Raw genomic sequence first — 25,193 nt, 5'->3', positions numbered from 1 at the left:
TACAAGTCAATTCCCCACGATATTTTGAAAAAAATGAAAGCAAAACTAATACATATCAGTTCTCTGTATATTTGTAAGAAAAGAAATGAAAGTTTCCAAGATCTTGTCAGCTCCCCGCAAAGAACAGCCCCACGTGGGCATGCCAACCCCCTTGTTAAGGGCTATCTTTCAGCCTCCATAATCTAATATTAGAAAATGGCAAAAATAATGCAAACCCACTTACTGGCATTTTTAGTGGTAACCTGGGGGGCAAGTCGGAAATGAACTCTTCAAATCTGATCAGCTCGTTAGCATGATGCAGCAGTGCTTCTGAGGCCTGGTTTTTATGGACCAAAATTATGTGGAAACCATGCCTGTGTCTCAGGTCACTAAGTTCCAATGCAAAATTGACATCAGCTGAAAGAAAAGGTACAGCCCAACCCCATTCCCAAACATTAGAAACACTTGACAAAGACAACTCTACTGACACCCACTTGGGAAAAAAGACTGGACTATATTCAAAGTTGCTTCCCCCCTTCTTAGAATAGGAACACATTTCATATAAGTTACGACAATTATCACCACACCTTTAGTGAATTCCATGACATGTTACATTCAGTATTAAAATACAATTGTTAAATGTTGGGGAGACTCAAGTTTGAAGATTACTCATCTTGGATTTTCAAAATTTGTAATACTGAACCTAGGCTTAAAAAAATTATCTATCTATCTATCTAATTTTCTTTAATAAACCTGGCCCCATGAGAACTCAAGTTCCAAGGAGAAAATATAGAAAATCCTATAGACCCAAAAGAAAAAAAAAAAAAAAGAAAATCCTATAGACCCAATTTTTTTTCTAAACAGTTCTCAACAATAAGCATAAACATGCCTTATGTATTTCGGCCTCTTTGGTGTACATTTTACTTGCACATTTCTGCTTCTATGGTAATTCCCACACAGTGAGACTAGCTGAAATTAGTCACTGTTCCCATACTCACTTGACACAAGAACCACAGTGGCTGGAGCAGTGTGAGTATTTGCAAACCTTCGGAGACTCTGTCGGAGTTTGTCATCAGCAGCATTCTTTGCAGTGGCGTTGATGTGAGCAACAGTTACCTGCATTTAATAAGGGTAAACAAGCACAAGATGAGATTAAAAAATTGCTACACATTCTGCCCAATCCTATGATAATTCTTAGAATTAATAAGTAACTCTAGAAGAAAAATCTTTTATCATTATTATTATTGGGAATGAAAAAAAACTGCAACCCAGATCTCAGTAATTTCAGAATTAATTCTCCGCATGAATTAACTGGGTCTGTTATTACCCCTGCTGTTATCTCTAATCTTCTGTGCCTATACTTCTTTTATCACCTTTTCAGAAAATAAGTAAAAAAAAGAAAGTGAAAAAAGAGAAAAGAAAGTGCTCAAGTAGCTTTAGCTGACAATTTGGAGGTGGTAGAGATTAGATAACTGATGGAGGTAAGATTTATGTCATTTGTCTGTTCTACTCATTGTCTATGGCTTTCAGGATTTGGAGTTAGGTAGTGGAGAGAGGCGGGAATATGCCAATTAAAACTATCAGACATACATGTAAGTCTCCAAAGCAAGGAAAGGTTTATTTTTAGAGGTGCCTTAGATACCTGCAATACACACTACATTTACTGGTTTTTGTAAAGAACATAAATACTACATGATTTTAGACAGCAATATGGAATATTAACAGAATTAACTGTCTGAGAGTTGAAAGACCTGGCATCAAGTTCCAGCTTAAGAGCAAAACTTTGGGGGTCAGATGATCTGGATTTAAACCTTGGCTCTTCTAGGGGCCATGTGATCTTAATGAAGTTGCTTCACTTCTCAGTTTCACTTGTAAATTATAAATAATAAATTCTATGTGCCTGATTTGCAGAGTAGTTATCAAAATCAAAAGGAAACAATGCACATATAACCATTATGCCCATATAGCACTAAAGTCTAAGTTGTATTACTGAAAGAGCAAACATGATTAAATAATTTCTAGTACTTTAGAAATGATCTTTTTCGGGCAGCGCCCATAGCTCAAAGGAGTAGGGCACCGGCCCCACATGCTGGAGGTGGGGGTTCAAACCCAGCCCCGGCCAAAAACTGAAAAAAAAAAAAAAAAAAAAAAGAAAGAAATGATCTTTTTCTAATTTTCATCTGAAAACATAGCACAACTGTAATAATAATTAAACAAATCGTGAATCAAAATTCTTAAAAAGAAATACATGCTTATTCTTTTACGATAGTGGACTAAAATTGTTTAAAAAAAAAAAAACACAATTATTTTTCACCTGGCAATTATTCAGTTCTTGAATAACTTCCTTGTTTTCTTTACTGATGTCACACACACAGATGAATTCTGCTTCTCTGTGCCCTTTAAAAAACTTCTCACGAATTCTCTGTACAACAGCAGTAGCTGACCGGCCAGAGGGAACAGAGCAGTTTTCAATATCCCAAAAAACTCCAATGGGGGGCAAGTTTTCTAGCACCTGTCCGGCAACTGCAACTTCTGGTGAACCTTAAGAAATGTTAACACTTTAAATTATAAGAAAGGTCGAATTAAAATAATAGATACCTACTGTCATTCTTAGTGGCAGAAAGATTAAATTATTGATTGATGCTAAGTTTTAAGAATACCAACCTTATTGGCTGATCTAATAAGCAACCAAGTTGCCCAAGAATTACTTGTAAGAGACCATTCCCATTTTGTAGAAAATCACAAATCTAAAGGTCAAGTGATTTCAAGCACACGATAAACCCATCTCAAAGCATGAGCCATTCTTACGCTGAGCAGTGATATTTCTTGGAACACTAACATGTAACTGAATGGATGGTCAGCCGTGCTTATTTACCTCCTCAGCATAAAAGAACAAAGAAGAGTTGACAAAGGGTGAAGCTATTACCGTAGGTGATTTTAATTTTACACTGAATTAACATCTGGATTTAATGTTTTAAAAATATTTTCAAAAGAGAAAATATCGCTAACTACTTTTTGGGGAAATAATTTTAACTGAGAACTTCAGGTTCTTACACACTGTTTTTGATCAACCATTACTAAATTCTTCCAGGGAGTATACAATCAACAAATGTGATTACAAATCTAAGCTGACACCACGTGCACTCCAGCACTTTATTTCTCCTAATATGTTATCCAGTTTCCCACACACAGCTCTTATCTCAAATAGCCTCATTTCAATATAAAGGGCAAATTATTTCCTGGTCTACAATTATGAGAAGATTTTTACCAAGAGATAGAAATGGGGACTCACATACACAGTAGCCTTAGAATCACAAGGAATCTATTACAGGTGATTAAATGCAATGTTAGTAGCAGATATTGAAAACTATTTAAATACACAAATTTTATGCCACACTGTCATTTACCAAATTTCGAAGCAGCTTTGCCTAGACCGGTCGCCAATAACAACGTGGTCTCCTTCCCTGTTCCTTTGGTTCCACAGCCATTACACAGAGGGATAGCAAGAGGTGCAGGTTGAGTATTTGGAGGTGGTATATTTGGCCAGACTTTAGCAGCATCAATTATACTATTTCTTGCCGGCTGTTTTAAAATTTTTTTTAAAAAGGAGGAGATTTCAGATACATCATTTCAGAACCCAGAGTTATACACAACAACTGAAAACACGTTCTAAGAGTTTCACCTTTCTACCTGCTAGGCTCTGATAAAATATATTTTCTATATTTTCAAATAATGCTTCTTTTTTTTTTTTTTTGGCTGGGGCTAGGTTTGAACCCGCCACCTCCGGCACATGGGACTGGCGCCCTACTCCTTGAGCCACAGGGGCCACCCTCAAATAATGCTTCTAAGAATCATTAGCTATCAATTCATAAACTCATTTCCAGAAGACTTGAAATGATCCGGAAAGATATTCATATAATCAGACCTTTACATTCTGAGGCACGTGTCCGCTGCAATAAAGACCTTTACATAAAAAGAAGTAAAGTTTCTTCTTTACTTCTGGTAAAGAAGAAGTAAAGTTTCTTCTTTACATACTGGTATTCGAGTGGAGACGTTTCACTTGAATACCAGTATGAGGCCAAGTGTCAAGTTCCCCATATTATTATAAAAAGACAACATGCAGTTACCTAAATTATGTGAATAGGCCCATGTATAAGCTGAAATAGAAATCAATTGTGCTCTAAGCCTTTAATGACAGCACATGGAAGCTTTTGGAAGCTTTGCCAAACTATGTTCATATGTAGGAAATAGATTTATTTCAACAAGTGGCCCCAAAAACATAGGCTACACAGATGATGGCTTTGTACTTTTTTGAATAGTCTCCTATTTTTTACCCTTTGCTTCTTTCAGGACCAGCAGAAGTTATGTGGATGGGGAGAGATCTATACCAAGGAAGAATCTTCAACCCCATGTACAATACATTTAAAGATAAATCCACCTCAAAAAAAGTCATTCCTCAATCCTTAGCTGTGCCCAACATAAAAAAATAGAAAGATACAAACCTTGTTTAAACAGTCTTCGCAGTAAAGTGAGCCCTTTAAACAAACCGGAGGTACCACATTAAGGTGCAAAGAGTTGGTGCACAAGTGAGGCGTTAGCTCCGACTGTGAAATGTGCTCTTCCAAATGCCCTGGAGACCCAGTTGTGAAATCAGAACAGGGGAAATAGCCAGCGGAGGTGCAGCCCTGGAGAGTCGGAAACTGATGCAGCTTGTGCACGTTACTATGACATGATTGAAAATGGAGTTTTCCACAACAGGGCAGGTGTTTGCAGGAAGATAGATTACTTTCTAGACACATGCTGGGAAAGTCACTTGCAATGCCTGTCAAATTGTTCCTAGCTGAGGCATTCTGAAGTGAAGATGCAGACTGGAAAGCAAACCCTGATCCTACCTGACACGTGATTGTCCTGGTGTTTTGCGAGTCTAACAGTGAGCCCGTGTGAATCAAGCTACCAGTACCACCGCTACCGCCGACACCACCACCAAAATGCATTGGTGAAGTGGAGGATTCATTAGGGCAATGAGCACAGCAGCTTACTTTGGGGACAGTTGAAAGCTGTATTTTAGGTTGCTGAAGAGAATGAATATCAGGAAGTGGGACTGCTGGAAAAACTTTAGAGCCAGCATGAAGGGGAGATGGTACATCCTTTAATTCCACAGCAACTTTCTTGTTCTCCATGTACTCTTCCTGAGAAAAGAAAATCAGAGCACAAGTTAGTTTTATGAGGCTAGTGATTTGGGGGCTACTCCTATCTTACTGTTTTAAAAAAAAGGAATGGTGTTTAATTTTGTTTCCATCACTTGAGCACAACCAAACAAAATAGAAAGGCAGCAGCTACCTAAAACCAGGAGCATTCTTAAGAAAGGTCCACAAAGAAGCAAATGCTGAAACACACAACTGAAATTCAGGTTATATTCTTCCTCAATCTTGAGACCGGGGTGGGGTGCCTGTTTATGTCCTCAGCATGCCACTATGCCTCAGTGACTTCCCCACAATAACTTCCCCTTGACTCACAGGATCTTCTCAAGACAAAACAGGTGGTATGAAAACATCAGTAACAAATGGCATTCAATCAAGAGGGCTTATAAGCAAAGTGATCTGAGAAAAATACTTAATAGTTCCCATGGTTAGTCTATAAGGGTAGTTTTAGTAAGGTTCTCCAAAGCAGAAGAGCTAAGATTCCAAACATAATGGATGAGATTAGCCATCTACCCAACTGGTCCAGCCATGTTGCTGAAGACATTTAGCAAACCCACCCTAGGCTATCATGATATAATGCCATAAAGACAACAATTATATTGTAGCCAATGAAAAGAATTAGGAGTATCTAGGCCAAAAAATGCAAGACCAAAGTCTGACATATGACTGCAACATAGACATGGGAGCTCAGTACATTACAAAGGTTATAAGCATGGCATAGTGTCAGAGACCTCGATTTGAATCTGACACTCAAGAGTTAAAGGACCTCTCCCTGCTTTAGTTTTTTCCTTATCTATAAATTGGGACTGGAAAGCAAATTTCATATATATAAAAAAAGGCTGTAAATAATAGAATAGAATGCACCTCTCAGAGTTATTAGAAGGATAAAATGAGATGGAGCACATAAAGCACTTAACATGGTACTTGGCCACTGAGAGGGAATCCAACTAATCAATAGCCTTAATGGGCTGACTGCAAGAATTGTAAAGATGAAGAGGATGCCCTAACTGATGATGACTGTGACATGCTCATCCTTTAGAGAACAGAAGGGTCCATCTGACTGCTATAATTTCACCACTTTTGCTGTGATTCTATACTCAACTGGAAGCCCATGCTTATCTGGGAAAAATCTGGATTTTTAGACTTTTTCTAAAAGGAAGGTAACAGCAATGCACTGACCAGTCAATGAGTAGCGTGTTCCACCCTCCTAGTAACAACAGTTCAGAGTGGAAATTAATACACTGCCATTTTGATTTATACAGATCAGGCTCTTAGGGACAGAGTTATTGTGAGCTGGTAGCCAAAACCCACTGCACTCTGCATGCTACTGACAAAATCAAGTTTCAGGATCCGTAAAGTTGAGAGAGCAATTCTGAATTGTGCGACTTCACAAGGACCAGATACACCATCTCATTTCAGGAAGCTATGCTGGACATACTAACTCTCGTTGTCAACTGTCCCTAAAGTAAAACTTTCCTGAAATCACCCAAATTACTTGATGCCTTATAACAAAAACTATATTGTGAAAACCTACAGAAGAGAGATAATTTTTTAAAAGTTATTAATACCGGGGAGGCGCCTGTGGCTCAGTGAGTAAGGCACCGGCCCCATATGCTGAGGGTGGCGGGTTCAAACCCAGCCCCGGCCAAACGGCAACAAAAAAATAGCCGGGCGTTGTGGCGGGCGCCTGTTGTCCCAGCTACTCGGGAGGCTGAGGCAGGAGAATCGCCTAAGCCCAGGAGTTGGAGGTTGCTGTGAGCCATGTGACGCCACGGCACTCTACTGAGGGCAATAAAGTGAAACTCTGTCTCTACAAAAAAAAAAAGAAAAGTTATTAATACCTTTATATAAAATTATCATTAAGTTTCATTTGAATCCCAAGTATGATAGAAAAAAAATAAAGGTAGTGATGTGAGTGTATGAAATGAAATCAGAAAATGTCAAAATCACAACGAAAAGATAAAGAAGTCAGAGATATAAACACTCAAGAGAAATCTCATGTATATAAAAAAAGGCTGTCAATAAGCTCTTGCTAGTCTTCCCTAAATTGTAAGACCCAAACCTCAGAAGGATACAATAAAATAAAACTCATTTTGCACTTTCCTCTGATTTTACTAGACAATGTGGATTTTTTTTATCTTTGGAATCTGTGACTTTAATAAGAAATAAATATTTTCAAAATTTTAACATTAAATATGTAAAGTATCTACTGTTACTCAGAGCGGAATATAGGAGTTAAATAATTATGCTCTCATTGAGGCAAGAATCATAATAATGTGCTACAAGGGGCAATACGAGTAGGATATACAGGAAAACTTAGCACAGACTCCAGGAAAACAGGTTATCTCCCAGACTAAATGGACCACTCAACTGCTCTGACAATTAATCTTGCACAAAGTTACCGTTTGGGGACTATGTGGCAATGTCTGCTCAGGACGAGAAAAGCAATTAGAGAATTTCCAAAGCCATGGCTTAGCATCATTATCTTGTCGAAGCCATCCAAGTGTTCTACTGCAGGAGTTCTCAGTTCCGTTTCCTTCCATCATACAGCCATACAAAGTGATTCAACATTCTTTCATCTTTCTTTTCTTTCATGCTTCCACCCTGTTAAGAATGAATAAGACTTCAATGTTATTTCTTTGTATAAGCACAAGCTTTATAAAATTTTAAAATGTGAATATTCAACTATATTAACACTCGTAGAACAGAAATGCTCCCAAGAATTCAAAACAAACAAAAGAATATCAGAGCATAATATAAGTTACTAAAATTTGGTGAACTCATTGACTCTGATTATGCTTAAAATATAATTGTATCAATCTCATTTTTTTTAAATTTATAATCTGCCACTCTTCATGTTCCATACCTCTTCAAATAAAAATAAACTCTGGATAAGACCTATTTCTTTTCAATACACAGTCATGCTTGAGAAAAGTAGCCAACTCTTGGATACCTACATATATTCCTGAGTGAGGCTTCACCTTCTCCTTGTCTGGAGTCAACCTCCTTAGGCCCTAACTAGACTTTCTCTATAATTTTTCTTTATTCTTCTCAGCTATCTCTCCCTCAAGACTCTGCTTAAGAGAGTCAACAAGTTAAAGAAGAGAACATCTAATCAGCATAACCTCACATTACAAATTATGTAAGATTTTAAAATTGATTTAAAGGCAATCTCTCCCACTGTGTCTTTGATCTGAGCATGGAAGTTCACATTTAGTGGCCTCTGTGGACTTTCAATTTGATTCTGCTACAGAACAAACTGGACCAATTTCTTAGTTTATTTATAATGAAAGTGCAATCTGATATACCACCAAAAATCTAACAATTAGAGAAATATCAAGTCCCAGATGTGCCATCTCTATTCCAGTTAAGAGTTTTAAACAGTTCAGTAAAAGCAGATCAAATCAGTTTTATGCAGTGGCTTATGCTTGTAATCCCAGAATTTTGGGAGGCTGAGGTGGGAGCACTGCTTGAGCTTAGGAGTTCCTAGGCCAGCCTGAGCAAAAGTGAGACCCTGTTGCTACTAAAAATAGAAAAAAATTAGCTGCAGGCGTGTATTTGGGAAGCTGAGGCAAGAGGATCACTTGAGGAATTTGAGGTTGGAGTGAGCTGTGATGACACCAGTTCACTCTTTCCAAGGTGACAGAGCAAAACTCTGTCTCTAAAAAAAAAAAAAAAGCAGAGAAGACAAATGAACCTCATTTCCTAGCCCTTACCACAAGATTCCAACAACTACTTCCGACCTATAGTGGCCATTTTAAGGTGATGATTTTCCTTATGTCTCAGAAATTTCATCTGAGCATATAGGAAAAAAATCCATTTAGTTGTATTTCTGATAAGATGCTCTTTTCAAGAGATTTTAACATCTACATGCCAGGGAGAGGGGAGAGCTGATTATACAAGTATTATATTGAAGTACATGAGAAGTGATCACATAGAGCAGTGCAAACCATGCTTGCCTGCCAAAACCAGCCCACTGCCTATATGTGAATGGCCTGTGAACTAAAACTGTATTTTACAACCTTTGTTTTCATTTTGAGACAGGGTCTTGCTTTGTTGCCTAGGCTAGAATACAATGGCATGATCATAACTCACTGCAACCTCAAACTCCTGGACTCAAGCGATCCTCCTGCCTCAGCCTCCTGAGTAGCAAGGAAACAGGTGTGTGCCACCACACCAGGCTAATTTTTGTATTTCTTTTCTTTTCTTTCTTTTTTTTTTTTTTTTTTTTGAGACAGAGTCTCACTTTCTTTCCCCTGGTAGAGTGCCAAGGCGTCATAGCTCACAGTAACCTCAAACTCTTCGGCTTAAGTGATTCTCTTGCCTCAGGCTCCCAAGTAGCTGGGACTATAGGGGCCCACCACAGAGCCCAGCTATTTTTTTGTTGCAGTTGTCATTGTTTAGCTGGCCCAGGTTAGGTTCGAACCTGCCAGCTTGGGTGTATGTGGACAGCGTCCTACCCACTGAGATACAGACACTGCCTAATTTTTGGATTTCTTATTACAAAAGAGATATCACTAAGTTGCTCAGGCTGGTCTTGAACTCCTGGCCACAAATCAGTCTCCCACCTCTGCCTTCAAAGGTGGGAGATTATAGGGCGGCCCCTGTGGCTCAAAGAAGTAGGGCACCAGCCCCACATACCAGAGGTGGCAGGTTCAAACCTGGCCCCAGCCAAAAACTGCAAAAAAAAAAAAAAAAAGTGCTGCGATTATAGATATGAGCCATCACACTCTGCCCATTTTTGAATTCCTGAAAAAAACTAAAAGAATAATACTTTGTGGCATACAAAATTATATGAAATTCACATTTAAGTTCCATAAATAAAGTTTTATTCAGAACATAGCCATTTGCAATAGAGACGGTATAACCCACAAAGTCTAAAGTATTTTATTTGGCCCTTTTTTCAGAGCTACAAAAGTTCCTCCTCTGTAAAATGTGGCTAATTTCTCCCCTGTCTACCTCTCACTGCACCACCAAGAACAAAAAATTTTCATAGTTCTTGTCATTATTGTAATTCCCGTGCCAAACACAGGACCTGCTACGTAGTGGGTGGTACCTGTGACTCAAGGAGTAGGGCACCAGCCCCATACACCGGAGGTGGTGGGTTCAAACCCAGCCCCAGCCAAAAACTGCAACAACAAAAAAGATTATCTTGTATCTAAAATAAACTGTTATTTAAAAAAACAACAACAACAACAAAGTAAATATATGTTGAATGAGGGAAATTACTTAATAAAGCACACCATTTACCTACTACACATTGTTAAATGGTTAATATAGAGACATACAGTTAACTAACACCCCAATACTAAGTTATGATACTTGTTTTTCCTATTATATCCAGGTCTTATGTACCAACAAGCTCCTCTCTAAATCATATGAATGTATGATATTCATGCTGTACACAATTTCAATATGCTCTCTCAAACTTCTTGAAAGCTAAATGCTAAAAGTGAGCTGACATTTATAGTGTACTTCACAAAGCATTTTCATTTTTTTCCTCGTTTCGGCAATTTACTTAATATCTACTATGTAGCAGGCATGTGATTGGAACAAGGGATACATACAATGATGAAAAAACCCAGATGGGAACCACTAATATAATTATTTTTCTCAATAATTTTGTGAGGTAAAGGGGAAGAAATTAGCCACATTTTACAGATGGGTAAACAGAAGCTTAATGAAATCTGGTAGCCAGACTGAGATGACACAATCAGAAAGAGGGTCAAAACTAGGCTTGTTCACCCCTTTCCACCACACCAAGGTGCCTTTAATAATACTCAGCACAAGCAATTATAAGTAAAAACTTGTTAGTGACCTGAATCCTTGAATTTTCCCAAATATTCCTAGGAACGCTACTAAGCAACTTAAGCAAAGTAGGTTGTTTTATTTCAGTGGGTGTCTCCTTTCTGCCACTATCTCTCAGAGTCTTTGAATAACTCACCTAGTGATTGAAAGCACAGGCTTTGACATCAGAATGTGTGTGCATTAGCCCCCCATTCTACTACTTCCTGTTTGTGAAACTTTGGACAACTCAAAAACTCTCTGAAACCTCAAATCCCATCTCCAAAATGGGTCTATTAATAATCGTAGCCTCTCAGAGGGTTGTTGGTTAGATTACATGAGATAATCTACATGAAATGTTTAGCAAATGGCCTTTCCATACACCCAATCTGGTTCTCCACCTCACACCATCCCATTACCTCACACCACCCTATCCCGTTATCTCCCCCCCCTTCTTATCTTCTTTATTTGCTTACTACTTTATTATTATATTTCTCTCCTTATAGAATATAAACTATATGACCGCAAGAACTGTTTTCTTATTCACTATTGTATTTCCTGCACTTAGCACAGTACTGGCACATACTGATAAATAATTATTGAATGAATAAAGAGCTCAATAAACGTCTAGAAAGACTGTTTAGGTTTTAATTTCCCTGTGTACAAAGCAAAATATTTACCGCTAAAGATGTTAAGCCAAAAAGATATAAATGTAACTGGAAAGCTCTCGGTAATACCAGAAAGATGTTTGGGAAACCCTACAAGGTGTTACCACGAGGTCGCTTTACAATTAGCAACTAGCGTGGCTGAGGTCCTAAGGCAGCTCAACATAATCACTCAAGCCTGACGATACACTCTGAGCTACTAAAAGACCAAGGAAAATGCAAAACGCTCAGGGGCCAGGGGCAGGGGTCCAAAAACTCCCGCCTCTCTCTCTCTCTCTCTTAACCATACAACTGTGCACCCTGCCCTGGAAAGATTGCTCCCCACTCCAGGACAGCCCCATACAGAGCAGACTGGTGCGGGCAGGGAGCCAAATACCCTGAAAGGGGAAGGCGGGGCAACAGTGACAGAGGTGAACGGACCTGAAAAGGACACAGCCAACTCTCTTGTGGGGGCCCGAAAGGCGGGTCCCAGTCCTTTCCCTCGAACCAACCTCTTCCCCCTATACACACACCAACCACAGCAATAGACGGAGGAAGGGGGGGGCACTGTCTCCTCCGTCCAGCTCCTGTGGCCCTACAGCAGCACGGTCAGTCAGGGTCTAGTCCCAGCGCTGATAGCAAACTCACCTCAGCCGCCGGCTCCACCTCCGCTCACATTCCGGCCCCGCCGCCTTCCCCCCGCCCCCCCAGGCCCTTTGTTTTGATTCCCGACTCCACAGCTCCCGCCGCCGCCGCCAAGCGCACCCTCCACTTCCGCTTCCGCACCGCACCTCCCCTGTCGCAAAACCGACGCCCTTCTGGGCCCTTACCCCGCCCCTTCCTTGCCCCGCCTCCGCCGCCGGGTCCTCCCAGCGCAGGGCATGCTGGGAACCCGGGGGGGGCGGGGCCTCGCGGCCCTGAAGCCTCGTCAGGCTCAGTCCCCTCCCGATAAACCCCTAAATAGGGACTTTCCCGGGGGGCGATTCTGGCTTTTTTGGCTGAAACCCCTAGTTTAAGGACACCTCCCCCATGGCTTAACGTTGTGGAGTCCAAGGGAACCTCAAAGCCGAGAATGAGGGAGATTGTCAGGTGGACCCGAGGAAAAACCTGCCAACCGATATTTAATGCAAGTCAATTCTTTCGCTCTTTTGAGGCAAGGCGATTTAAATGGGATTTCAATAAAAAAGCCGATCCTGGCTTTTTTTCCCTCGCTCTTGTCTCGTCACGTGATAATCTACTGTAAAAAAATTGAAATGGTGCATATTCACAGCATCCTTAATCTAGTGCAACCTAGTGGCAAGTGCAGAAAAAAGGAATTGCCAACTGGGCTTCCTGCGAAGCCCCTTTAGCTTCTCGAGAAGTTGAGACCCGACTGGCAAAAGTAGTGTGCAAAGACTAAACCGGATGTGCCACAACGATCAAGATTTGGCGATTTTAGTAAGAAAATAATATTTTTAAAAACCTTGGTCCAGAACTCGTTACAAATGAGTACAACTTTTCCAGTGACGGGCAGGGTGAAACCAAAGACCCTGTGTTTTAGGTGGGTGGATATGCCATTTGTTTTGCTTTTTAAAAATAGTGCGTGACTCAGAGGAGTAGGGCGCCGGCCCCATGTGCCGGAGGTGGCGAGTTCAAACCTAGCCCCGGCCAAAAACTGCAATCAATCAATAAATAAATAAAAATAGTGCCTTACAGTCTTTTCCCTGAAAAAAATTTTAAGACTCAGAAAGCAAAACGATTTCTGGAACTGCCAGCTGCCACTATTTTCTGTTGCAAATTAGCATAAAAACAAAGCGTGTATTATCTAAATCTAGATAGTTTAAGCTGTGATATCTGAATACCACTTAAAGCATTTTTAAAGTCTGCCAAGAAACAGCTTTGCAAAAGAATCAGTAGAAATTGCCAAACAAGAACATCCCCCCACCCCAAATCTCCACCATGAGGTGATTTCAACCGCCCACGGGCCACAGGCGGTGTGATTGTATTTGTTCCTGTTTTGCATTTTTACTTAAAAATAAGATACGTGCAATGTGCATAGGAATTTGTTCATAGTTTTCTTTTTAAACTATAGTCCAGCCCTCCAACAGTCTGAGGGACAGTGAACTGGCCCCCCTTTAAAAAGTTTGAAGACCTCTGCATTAGGGGATCTGCATGAAGTGGGTGTTAATACATCTTTGTAGCTGTTTGTCGTGGAGGGCAAGATCAAACATGTAGCTGTGAAGAATCCTTTGTGCCTGTATTTAATTTTCCAGAAGGCAGATGACAAGTACACATCAACTGTCTGTTTAGTTTACAGCCGAATAAATCTTCATTGTGTCTGTGTGGATAGTATTTTCCAAGTAGGAACTAATAAAAAAAAATTCCTGGTTCTGTAATCCTAGCACTCTGGGAAGTCGAGGTGGGTGGATTGCCTGAGCTTACAGGTTCAAGACCAGCCTGAACCAGAGCAAGACTCCTGTCTCTAAAAATAGCTGGGCATTGTGGCCAGCACCTGTAGTCCCAGCTACTTGGGAGGCTGAGGCAAGAGAATCACTTAAGCCCAAGAGTTTGAGGATGCTGTGAGCTGCCATACACTGTACCAAGGGTGACAAATTGAGACTGTCTCAAAAACAAAACAAAGAAAAAAAAACCCTGGTTGTTTTTTCTAATGTTTTTTTCTCCTGAAATTACCAAACAAATATACTACTCTTTATAGATGGTTTTTTTTCTCTCCTTTTTATTGTAGTTGAATATTTCTGAACACAGATCATATTAACTCAAAATGCAAAAAATAAAAAAGGAAACAATAATTGTGGATTTTAATTGCTTTTTAAAAATGTTTACAGCCACAAAACATAAAAGAGAGCAGACACATTTTGTTTGACTTTGCTTGGCATTCTTTGAAATCCAGAACTGAACCGAGTTTCAACAGATAAATGCAGTGATTTATTTAAAAATCACTCATAGTAAGTGGAAGGCTAATAAAAGTCTGAGTTACAAATACTTTTAGAAGAAATGTAATCTGATTGCTTTCTATACTAAAGTATCTTTTTTTTTTTTTTATTTTTGGCCGGGGCTGGGCTTGAACCCGCCACCTCCGGCATATGGGACCGGCGCCCTACCCATTGAGCCACAGGCGCCACCCTATACTAAAGTATCTTAAGCAAAGTATACCAGCCCTTTGAATGAGACAATTATGAATCAAAATACAATTTTGTATTTGTGGAAATTTTCTTTTAAGAAAATATATTTTCTTAAGTACTATAGCCTCTGTTAATTGTATTCCTATTTCTTTGCTGGGGAAACTTTTATCAGAGAGCATAAGGAATTTTCAGTTTTTTCCTTGTCCAAATTATAATCTTCTCATTTATGAAACCAGAATGAAGATTTATTTTTGTGCTATTTAAGTAACTACTTTATATTCAATTTAGCTCCTCAATGAAGCAAGCTGCTGCTACTAAAGGAGTTTCTCCCCAGAAGCTTCTGTTCTGCCCATGTTAGATTTAGTGTTTTGAATAATAAACTATGCTGGAAGGACTAATGAAGAGAAATTGAGCTCTGGGCTCAGCCATATCCCAAAGATACAAGGAAAACAAATTTTAAAAGTTTTAAAGTTCACTAGAATGTCCTTACACCAGTGAAAAACTCATTTCCCTAAACTTTTGTTCCTGAGTATGAATTTAATGATTATCATTTCAATGCCCTCCCCCTTTTTCCCTATGAAAAATTTGGAAAACTGAGAGCCACCTAGTTTAAATGACTTGATCAATGCCATTTAGGCAGGGCCAATACCTCATCAGTTTGTGCTTCAATTTATCTGTAAGCTGAAGTGACTATACCCTGCTTAGAACCTTAAAGCGGTGAATACAATTCTGATGGTGAAACCTTCCGCCAACTAAAGCAGGATGCAAACGATTTATTAGTGTTTGGGACGAAAATGGAAGCTTCCTGAAAGACATTTTGCTACTTTCCTTAACCATGTCGATGTAGGTGGTGGGGTTGCGTATCTGAGGGGGTTTTTTGTTTGTTTGTTTTTTGCAGTTTTTGGCTGGGGCGGGGCCTGAACCCGCCACCTCCGGCATAGGGGGGCTGGCTCCCTACCCCTTTGAGCCACAGGCGCCTCCCTTTAGCTGAGCTTTTTTTTAAAAATTAGCAAGGTGTCAAAGTAAAATTAGAGAAAGGCTATTCTAACCAAGGCAAGGAAGCTGAGTGGGGTGGAAGTCCTTGGAGGAGCTGAGATTTCTTCACTTCTAGTATAGTGAAGATTGCAGATGTAGGAATCAGAGCCAGCTTTAAAGCCAGATCTGTTAGTTACTAATTGTAAGGCCTTGGGCAACTCATTTAATTTCCCGCACCTTTGTTTCTCATCTTTAAAATGGCAATAACAATAGTGCCTTCCTGTGGTTCTCATCATTGGGGCTCAGCTTCATAAGTCACCTCCTTAAAGTGGCTTTCTCTGACTGTTCTATCGCAGGCTTCCTCAAACTTTTTAAATAGGGGGCCAATTCACTGTCCCTCAGACCATTGGAGGGCCGGACTGTAGTTAAAAAAAAAAAAATATGAACAAATTCCTATGCACACTGCATATATCTTATTTTGAAGTAAAAAACAAAACGGTAACAAATACAATTCACACCGCCGCATGTGGCCCGCGGGCCGTAGTTTGAGGACCCCTGAAACTAGACCCTTCCCCAGCTTTCTATTACCTGACCTTGCTTTATTCATAGCACTTAACACTTTAAGTCATTTACTTTTTATTTTCCTGAAGTGCGTGACCCATTAAGCCCAAGCCCATTTCCTGGGTGTCCAGGGAGAGGCCTGCAGTACCTCCAAGGTCGGCCAGCCGCCCCCCACTCAGCAGCAGGGGCCTCCAGTGCCAGCTCCAGCCGGGAACCACAGCCGCTTGGCCACGCCGCACCCGGCCCGGGGGAAAAAGTTTCCAAACGACGCTGCTCGGCGCTCATTGGCCGAGACGGACGCGGTCCCGTGGCTCGACAGCCAATGGGCGGTGCCGGCCGCAGCTGGGGCGCGGGCGGGGGCCGGAGGGCCAGGGCAGCGCCGCCGCCTAGTCCTCGCTGTCCTCGCCGCTCTAGCCCGGTAAGTGCAGGGCTGCTCCGGGCCGGGGGTGAGGGGTCGCCCGGGGATCGCTGCCCCCGGCACCGGGAAACTCTTCCGCTTTGCCCCGCCGCCCGCCGCCGCTCGCGGGACCCCTCAGCAGCCGCTTTGCAGCGCCCCTGCACGTCCCTGGCTGGGGCGTCGCTCTCCAGCCGCCTGGACTCCGCCGGTCCCGGAGCACTGGGCTCAAAAATTCCGCTTCCCTGGAGTCTCCCTACCTAACTTCGTGCGTTTCCACCCTTGCGTCCCTGGAGCCTGGCTCCTCGTCCCTGCTAACTTTGTTTCTCTTCCTGCGCTGGCCTCTCCCCCCCCACCCCCCGCCCTCTTCGTCCCCAAACCCCACTGCCCCGCTCAGTCCTCTTCCTCTTCGCTTCCTTCAACACTCCCGGTTTCTTTTCTCGCTTTTCTTCTCCATCCCGCCACCCCCTTGTCCCTGCGCCCCTTCCCCTGGTGGCCCATTGCGTAGCCCTCGTTCCTTCTCTTCCAGCGCCGCCCCCGCCTGCACGCCCCCTTCCCCACCCCCCGGGTCGCTTTCCAAAAAATCTCTCCCTCGCGTCGGGAATGTGTTTGGAGCTGTCTCCTCTCCGCTTTTCTCACATCTTTGCTGCAGGACGGTTCAGGTTTCTCCTGACAGCACTTTGGGGGAAGGACTGGATAAAGGATGAAAACGCTTATTCTCCAAAGTGAATGTTGGCAGGGCTAACCTGCCTCTCTGAGGTCATGGGAAACCCCGCCGTCACCTTGACACCGCTTTTTGTGGAAGCTGCTTTATCTTCTCCAAGTCATCTCAGGTTCTCTGCCTCCTGAGGGCCCGAGCTTCCCTGATTTCTTTGTCTGGGGTTGGTACCAGGTTGTGCCTCTTTCTTTCTACTTTTAGTCCGAGGCCCCTTTTAACTTCCTTTGGTAAAGAAAGGCCTTTTGCTGCGCGTGCTGGGCTGAGGTTTGTCATTTCTATGCTAGTTTTGTTTTCAGTGTATTCTAGGATAGGGTGGCATTTTAGGACATGGGCAGGGTGCTTTGAAGAGTAATTGGATCCCAGCTGCTACCACTGCCTGTTGTTACCTGACCGTCCCTGCCTCCATCACCACATTGGTATTTAACCAGTTTTGAAACTTTAGTCTTTTGCTCTTATTGTGTCTTTTGGGTAGGATTAGGATGCAGGTGATCTATGCCCTTGAAGTCTCAGGGTCTTCTGATTCATATGTTTTGTCCCATTTTTGGATAATAGTTTCTTAACTTGGCTTACTTGGTTAGGATATTATTTTTGTTTCCAAAGTGTGATTTTTGCCTTGGAATGTGTGAGCCCAGAGAGATTACACTGTTTTTCCTTACAAGATAACTTCCTAACATGAGAGTGCCTGTGTACAGAAAGTAAGTACCTGCAGCTGGCATGATGGATTTAAGTGCTTTTTTTGTCTACCTCTACCAGCAAGCACTTAAGAGAGGTGTTGAAGAAATGTTGGAAAAGGGATGGAGCAGGGGAAACAATGGAAGGAAAAGTTCTTGCCCTGGCATCTTGGTTCAATAGAATAAAGTTATCCTGGAACAACAGATGTGGAGGTTTTTGTCCAAGTTTAAGCCTTTTAAAATTTTAAAACAACCTGTGCTCACTTAAAAAAAAAAAATGTGTCAGGTACAAACACTTACCTCAGTGCCTGCTTTACCCCCAACTTTGGTACATCCTTTTAGACCCTTTTGTATGCAGACAGAGGAAAATTAAAATGGCACCCATTCTTAACATTCCACATTAATACATATGATTCTTCTTGACAACTGCATAGTTTTCCAATCAGTCCTCTTGACATTTAGGTTTTTCACATTGGTGAATTTTGGTACATCCCCGAGCATATGTCCTTGCATGCCTAAGTACTTCTTGCAGGTAGATCATTATAAACTTTGAAAGCACAAGGACAGAAGCCAGGCTTGCTGACTCTTGACCGATTCTGCCCCAGTGATGTCACTTCTGCAAAATGCAAAGCCTGCATCCTAGCTGTTGGAGCATGTGCTGACACTTGGCAACTTCTTCCTCTTCCCTCCCTTTTCTTCCAGCTCTTTCATTTGTTTCTACTGGGAAGGACATGCAGGTAAAGGGCGTTAATTCCTGATGGTTTATACGCATAGCTGTGTTGGCTCTCTTCAAGATGAAGAAGATGAAGAGATTGCTTTGAGGGTTTTTTCTTTGTTTTGAAATCAGAAGTGCGTGTCTCAAGTGTATTTTCAGACTTTCCTGTTTTATGTTAAAACATCAAAAAATTTGGGGAAACAATTTTGTGGGAGGCATAGATCTAAATTGTACAAAATAGCTACTTTTTTGTACCCTTAGATCCCAGTTTGTTCTTTCTTGCATGATGTAGTGTGTATATTTGAGGCTCCCATCAAATTTGCCCACAGAACTGCCGGGGCATGATGGTGTATTGAGAACACAAGTTAGGGGCACACAAGTAAAATAAGTTCGCGCAGTATCCATTTTAAGAGCAGGAACAGAACGGTGTGTCCAGAAGCACCCACCAGTTACAGTCCCTTTCAAGAGACTGTGTGGGCCAAATAGAACCAGTGAGTATGACCTCCTGGCAGTCTTGTTTGCAAAACCCTGGGCAATCTTGGACTACAACTCAAAGACCCCTTGCTTGCACTTGGGTCTGGTGCTCCTCTGCCACTCACTGGCACATTTGAAGATGGCCAAGGCATGCAATGTTTCTGCCTTGGCTTCTAAGAAACAGAATGATTGCATAGTCACCTCTTACAGTCCAATAGCTTAAAGAGGATGACATTTGAAAAGAGTTTATTAAGTGCCTAGCATAAAGGAAATCACAGGTGGTAGTAAAATTCAGTAATGTTGGGATAAGGGGACTATTGTACGTCATCTTGCCTCCTTTCTGCAGCAGAGAGTAGTGTGAAAGAACTGAGACATTTTCAAATGGCAAAGGAAAAAATCTTCTCTTTGTAAGATTTCCGTTTCATAACAAAGTCAAGTGCAACTGTTACCTTTCCTTCTTTGCCTTTTTCCTTCCTCTTCCCTAAGGATTGCTTTTTAAAAAGTAAGGGTTTGGGTTGAAATGCCATTCCTGTGGGTTTTGCCTTTTAGTTGGAGGGAAAGGTTGTGCAGGCCGTAACATAAGTCCAGGTCTCTGCTTAGTTTCTCCCCAATCCCTGAGACCCCAAACCAGATCCTTCCCATCAGCCTACCTGTAATTAGAGCCTCTCCGACAATGGATGAGCCTAAAAACATATCAGATTCACTTCTTTTCTGAGGATTAAGTTTTAAGCCTCACTGGCCAAGATAATTTTTAAAAGCCCTTTTCTAAAACTTACCTGTCCAAAATGTGCAGGATTAGGGTTGTTGGATATAATAACCGTATCAGATACTCTTTAGCCCATAAACCTGAGGTTGGGCACAGTTTCTGATGTGTCATCTTCTCCTCCAACCCCTTCCCATTGACATCACTCAAGCCATGGGGAAAGTTGGGTTGTTTTCCCGTCAGTTCTTTTTCTTGAGACAAGGTCTCTGTTGACCAGGCTAGAGTACAGTGGCTCACTGCAGTTCCAATTCCTGGGCTCAAGCAATCTTCTTGCCTCGACCTCCCAAAGTGCTGGGATTGCAGCCCTGAGCCACCTCCCCTGGCCTCTGATGAGCTTCTTAGGGTTTACAGTTGTAAACTACTCTTCAGAGAGTTCCTTTCTTCCTGGAGCCCTTGCTTCCTGCCTTTACTTGACTTCACATCCCTTTTTAGGTAAGGATTGATTTCTATCTTTCTCTGTTTTCATTCCCTGTATTCCTTTAATATGCCAAGCATACTTCTAGGTATTGGGTAAACAAGCAAGACCAGAAAAGATTCCTATACTCAGATACTGACATTCTAATGGGGAAGATAAAAACAAAACAAAGCAGGGGTTGATAATGGTAGTGAAAGTTAGAGAGAGCACTAGGTGGGATATTCCAATAATGTCCTTTTGGAGAGGACATTTCAGCCGAGATCTAAATGGTAAGAAGGACACCTGCTGGGCAGAGATCTAAGAGAAAAGTGTCCCAGGCCAAGCAAACAAACAGCAAGTGCAAAGGCCCTGGGATGGAAGCAGGTTTGGTTCAAAGAAGGGAAAGAAGGCAGTGTGGCTGGAGCGTGAGTGTGTGAGAGGTGGTAGACAGGGTAGGAAAGGTTCAGAGACCTAGGTAGGGGACTGATCACACTGGAGCATGTGCATGATCTTTTTTTAAACTGCAAGAAAAGTTTGTCTACATTCACTGTTCCTCATTCCTCATTTCCTTACTCTATGGTGAGTGCCACGCAATTGAAACTGTCCTCAAGAAGATCACCAGTGTCTTAATGGCCACACAGTGCTTCTTGGTAGGTGCATGGTTTCTGCCCCCTTGACGCTATAGAATTGGTTTGGTGACCGCATAATAGTCATGATCTGGGCTCATTAGAGCTTATATCTTGAGCACCAAGTACTACGCCTAGGTTTAGCCCCACTCCTTGCCATGTTAACTACTGTCTATCACACTCTACCCTTTTCCTTTTTCAGCAAATAAGACCATTCACCCCACACATTAATTAGGACTTAAGGCAGAAATCCAACCCTAACTGGTACGTACAACCAAGAGAGGGAATTGATTCTCTGCCATAACCGTAAATCAAGTATGACTGGATCCAAGGATACAAATGATATCGTTACAACCTGGGTTGTCTCTATCTTGGCTCTGGTTTCCTCTGTTTTGGCTTCACTCTCAAGCAGGCTGTCCCTTTTTGATAGCAGGAGGACCACTGGCAATTCTAGACTTACCTCCTACCATCTTACCATCTCTGGTGGAAGGAAAGTTTTCTTTTTCTGGCTGCTGTGCACAAGTCCTACACCTGTATACTCATTGGCCCACCCCTAAGCCAGTCGTGGGCTTAGTGTGGGTTCAGGCCTGCCCCTGAGTTAGTCACTGATGCTAGAGGCTTGAGGAGGCAGATGCCCTTCCCTAAAGCAAAAGGTAATGTCAAACCCATATGAACCACATGAAACGAGTAGTGTTCTCCCAAAGGAATACTGGGGTACTATCACAGAAAGATAGAAGAGTGTTTGCAGAACTAAAAAAACAAAACAAAACTAGAAATCAACAGTTCTCTGCTGCGTTCAGCTGCTCTGCCTTGATCAAGCTTTCAGAGAAACTGTTGCCCAGAAGAGGTAGATGGGAAGATGGCATGATTTTTCTGAATTAGGGACGGGAGAAAAATCAGGAAAGAGAGAAGATGCAAACACGGTTTCTAACGAGTGTAGAGTTATCGATAGGTTCTGTGCTTGAATATAGGCATATTTGTGCATTTCCTGCCAGAGATTCTGAAATTGGTGATTGTACCTATGTTGAACTAACATATTTAGCCCAGTGATTTGGTTTTTTGGCCACGAATATAGCTGGTTGATTATAGCCTGCAAAGTGATGGGTTTTGTCCATTCTTTTATCCCTAAGGACACGTACCAGCCCTTGAGGGAAGGAAGGAATGTGAAAGACATCTTATTTGGATACCTGACAGCCTTTTGACATGCTCAGAGCCTCAAATAAACCTAGAAAATAAGCTATTATATCGGACAGGCGTCAGCAGGGAATCTATAACATTTAGCTGGACTGTTAATAGAAGTTTGCTTCCCTAATCTTGGCTCTCCACTGCTCAGAGTGCTGCAAGGTCCTGGCTCATTGGTCTCTTCTCATACACAGTTCTCCAAAATTCTTTCTCCATCCTTCCCTCCCAGTTACTCCTCCACTGTGTTGAAACTCCACTTGCTCACACTGCCAGTGACCGACATTTCACTCAGTCTGGCGGAAAGTTTCCAGTCCTTATCTTACCAGTTTCTCTGTTGCGTCCTGGTGCCTATGGAATGTTCTTTTTTCTCCCTCTTGAAACCATCTCCTCCCAGGTGAGCTGGCTCTTCTTGCTTCTCCTCTGTCTCACTTTGTTTACTCTCTGCCTTCTTAAATTATTGCTTCTCTCCCTGCCCACCTTTCCAGCATTGGCATCCCCAGAGTTTCATGCATAGTCCCCGTGGGATTCTCTAATGGTTCTGTCGCAAGAAAGGGGGAAGAACCAACTACAGGCGTGTGACTCAAATCTGTATCATGGGCCCAGAATTCGCTCCTGAGTTTCAGTTCCAGCGTCGCTTCTAGGTGTGTCACAGATGTGTCAAACTGCAATTGTCCAAGGCTGGGTCCATTGTTTCCCTTCCTCCCACCCACCCAAGAGTTCCCCTGCTGGTATTCCTTTTCTCTGGTGTTGGGATGGTAGAGGTACCCATTTGCAAAGGTAGAGCCCCAGGAAGTATCCTCACTTTTTTATTTTTGTCTTCCCTTGCTCCCAAATGTCATAAATAATCTCACCTTGGTAATCTTATCTTCTGAATATTTTTGGAGTTCTTTTCTTGTGTCTTCATCTTCATTCTCATTTTCTGCTTCAGGCCACCTTCCTTTCCCGGATTGCTCCAATAGCTCTCCATCTCAGACCTCATCTCTCCCCCAGCCCATCCATGTCACTTTCCTCCTCAAAATCCTCCACTGAGGCCAGGCGGGTGACTCATGCCTGTTAATCCTCACATTTTGAGAGGCTGAGATGGGAGGATTGCTTGAGGCCAGCAGTTCAAGACCAGCCTGGGCAACAGAGCAGGACCCCATCTCTAAAAGATGTAGAAAAAAATGAGTCAATGTAGGGTGCAGAGCTCATGCCTATAATCCTAGCACTCTGGGAGGCCAAGGTGAGAGGATTCCTTGAGCTCACGAGTTTGAGATCAGCCTGAGCGAGAATGAGACCCTGTCTCTACTAAAAATAGAAAAACTAGCTGGGCTTTGTAGCGGGTGCCTGTAGTCCCAGCTACTCACAAGGCTAAGCAGAAGGATTACTTGAGCCTAAGAGTTTGAGGTTGCTTTGAGCTGGGCTAATGCCACAGCATTCTAGCCTAAGCAATAGAGCGAGACTCTGTCTTAAAAAAAAAAGAAGAAGGAAAGCCAGGCATGGTGCACACACCTGTAGTCCCAGCTGCTCAGGTGGTTAAAGCAGGTTAAAGCTTGAGTTCAAGGTTGCAATGAGCTAGGCTGATGCATGGCACTCTAGCTCTAGCCTGGGTGACAGAGCGAGACTCTATCCCTACCCCTACCCCCCCCCCAAAAAAAAAACAAACAAGAAAAGCCAGGCATGGTGGCACACACTGGTAGTCCCAGCTACTCAGGTGGTTGAAACAGGAGAATCACATGATTCCAGGAGTTGGAGGATGCCGTGAACTATGATGACGCCATTGCACTCCAGTCTAGGCAACAGAGCAAGACCCTATCTCAACATCTTCAGCAAACAAACAGCAACAGCAACAAAATCCTCCAGTGGCTCCCCATCACCATAGTTTCTTAATATGTTATAAAAGTCCTTAGCGGTTCAGCCCCTTCATTTCAGTCTGCCCACCGTGCCCAGGCACACAGGTGCCCTTACAAGCCTGGCTGCTTTTCTCCTTTGCCCTCTGCACATCTTTCTCCTCCGTTGCCCTTCCAGTCCCTTCCTGCTCTTTCGGATTCTTCCGCATGCTGCTCATGTATCACCCAGGTAGCCTTCCTTGACTCATAGGTTGACTCTGGGATTCTCTGAATATCATTCTAGGCACAGATAGAAGTGTTTATTGTCTTGATTGTGGTGATGGTTTTACAGGTACATATGTATGTCAAAACACACCAAGGTGTACACTCAAATATATGCCATTTACTAGGTGTTGTGTGTCAACATCCTGTGCCCATTTCGGTGGCTGTACTCACCACATAGTTCCATAATAATTTACATGTAATTTACATTCCCCTTCCGTCAGACGGAGGCCCCTGAAGGGAAAGCAGGGATTTTGGAGACATGTTATTCGGATCTCTAGGTCCTATAGTAGGTGCTCAATACTTGTGGAGTGATGTATGTAAGCTTATATACTAATTGATGGACTATAACAGGTGCATGGGCTGTCTTTTGTTTGGGTTTAGTTTCATCTGTCGGCAGTATCTTATCATTTAATCCAGCATCAAGTTCAGGGTCTAAGGATCAGCTGTTCAACCAGATGTGGGTAATTGTTTTAAAACCTTCTCTCCTAGACACCATGCCACAAGCAGAGTGATCGACCTCTTCCCCCTGTTTTCATGATGGAAGACTCGGGAAAGACCTTCAGCTCTGAGGAGGAAGAAGCTAACTATTGGAAAGATCTGGCAATGACCTACAAGCAGAGGTCAGTCCTCAAACCTTTAGGACCCTGCTTTTCCTTCCTGTAAAAATAGCTGCCAGTTACTTATCGTGGGTCTCTCATATATCAAGCACTGTGAAGGGCTTAACTTAGACTGTCTTAATACTGCCCCACAATGAAACGATGATCACACCGTTTTATAGATTTTTTTGTTGTTGTTGTTGTTGTTGTAAGATGAGGAAACTGAGTTGCAGTGAAGTTGGAATAACCTGCCCACAGTGACATAGTCATTGGGTAACAGAGCTGAAATTGAACTCCAAAC

The 25,193-nt window shown here is 42.3% G+C and overlaps 2 protein-coding genes across 15 annotated transcripts in view; one reads left to right on the top strand and one right to left on the bottom strand.

Moving 5' to 3' along the window:
• The window catches only part of MARF1 (meiosis regulator and mRNA stability factor 1), a 45,911-nt gene extending 33,507 nt beyond the window's left edge, over positions 1 to 12,404 (bottom strand). For 5 of the 11 annotated variants that reach the window (XM_053556367.1, XM_053556374.1, XM_053556375.1 and 2 more), the window contains exons 1-7: positions 8,138 to 8,160; positions 7,583 to 7,784; positions 4,482 to 5,168; positions 3,387 to 3,561; positions 2,294 to 2,520; positions 978 to 1,095; positions 224 to 396 (exon numbers count right to left, since the gene is read on the bottom strand). In XM_053556367.1, the coding sequence (XP_053412342.1) occupies positions 224 to 396; positions 978 to 1,095; positions 2,294 to 2,520; positions 3,387 to 3,561; positions 4,482 to 5,168; positions 7,583 to 7,726 (1,524 nt within the window). In that variant the 5' untranslated portion in view covers positions 7,727 to 7,784; positions 8,138 to 8,160. Of the gene's footprint in view, positions 1 to 223; positions 397 to 977; positions 1,096 to 2,293; positions 2,521 to 3,386; positions 3,562 to 4,481; positions 5,169 to 7,582; positions 7,785 to 8,137; positions 8,162 to 12,049; positions 12,178 to 12,256 lie in introns of those variants that run through there. The other 6 variants (XM_053556370.1, XM_053556372.1, XM_053556368.1 and 3 more) reach the window with 5 other exon arrangements.
• A 4,199-nt stretch (positions 12,405 to 16,603) lies between these two features.
• The window catches only part of NDE1 (nudE neurodevelopment protein 1), a 28,725-nt gene continuing 20,135 nt past the window's right edge, over positions 16,604 to 25,193 (top strand). For 3 of the 4 annotated variants that reach the window (XM_053556365.1, XM_053556363.1, XM_053556366.1), the window contains exons 1-2: positions 16,604 to 16,684; positions 24,786 to 24,916. In XM_053556365.1, coding sequence (XP_053412340.1) covers positions 24,831 to 24,916 — 86 coding nt within the window. In that variant the 5' untranslated portion in view covers positions 16,604 to 16,684; positions 24,786 to 24,830. Of the gene's footprint in view, positions 16,685 to 16,733; positions 16,929 to 22,688; positions 22,845 to 24,785; positions 24,917 to 25,193 lie in introns of those variants that run through there. The other variant, XM_053556364.1, reaches the window with a different exon arrangement.

Source organism: Nycticebus coucang, chromosome 12 (genome assembly GCF_027406575.1).
Source record: "Nycticebus coucang isolate mNycCou1 chromosome 12, mNycCou1.pri, whole genome shotgun sequence".
NCBI lineage: Eukaryota > Metazoa > Chordata > Mammalia > Primates > Lorisidae > Nycticebus > Nycticebus coucang.
The sequence above is the reverse complement of the archived record's forward strand: the minus strand, read 5'-3'. Positions and strand labels throughout refer to the sequence as shown.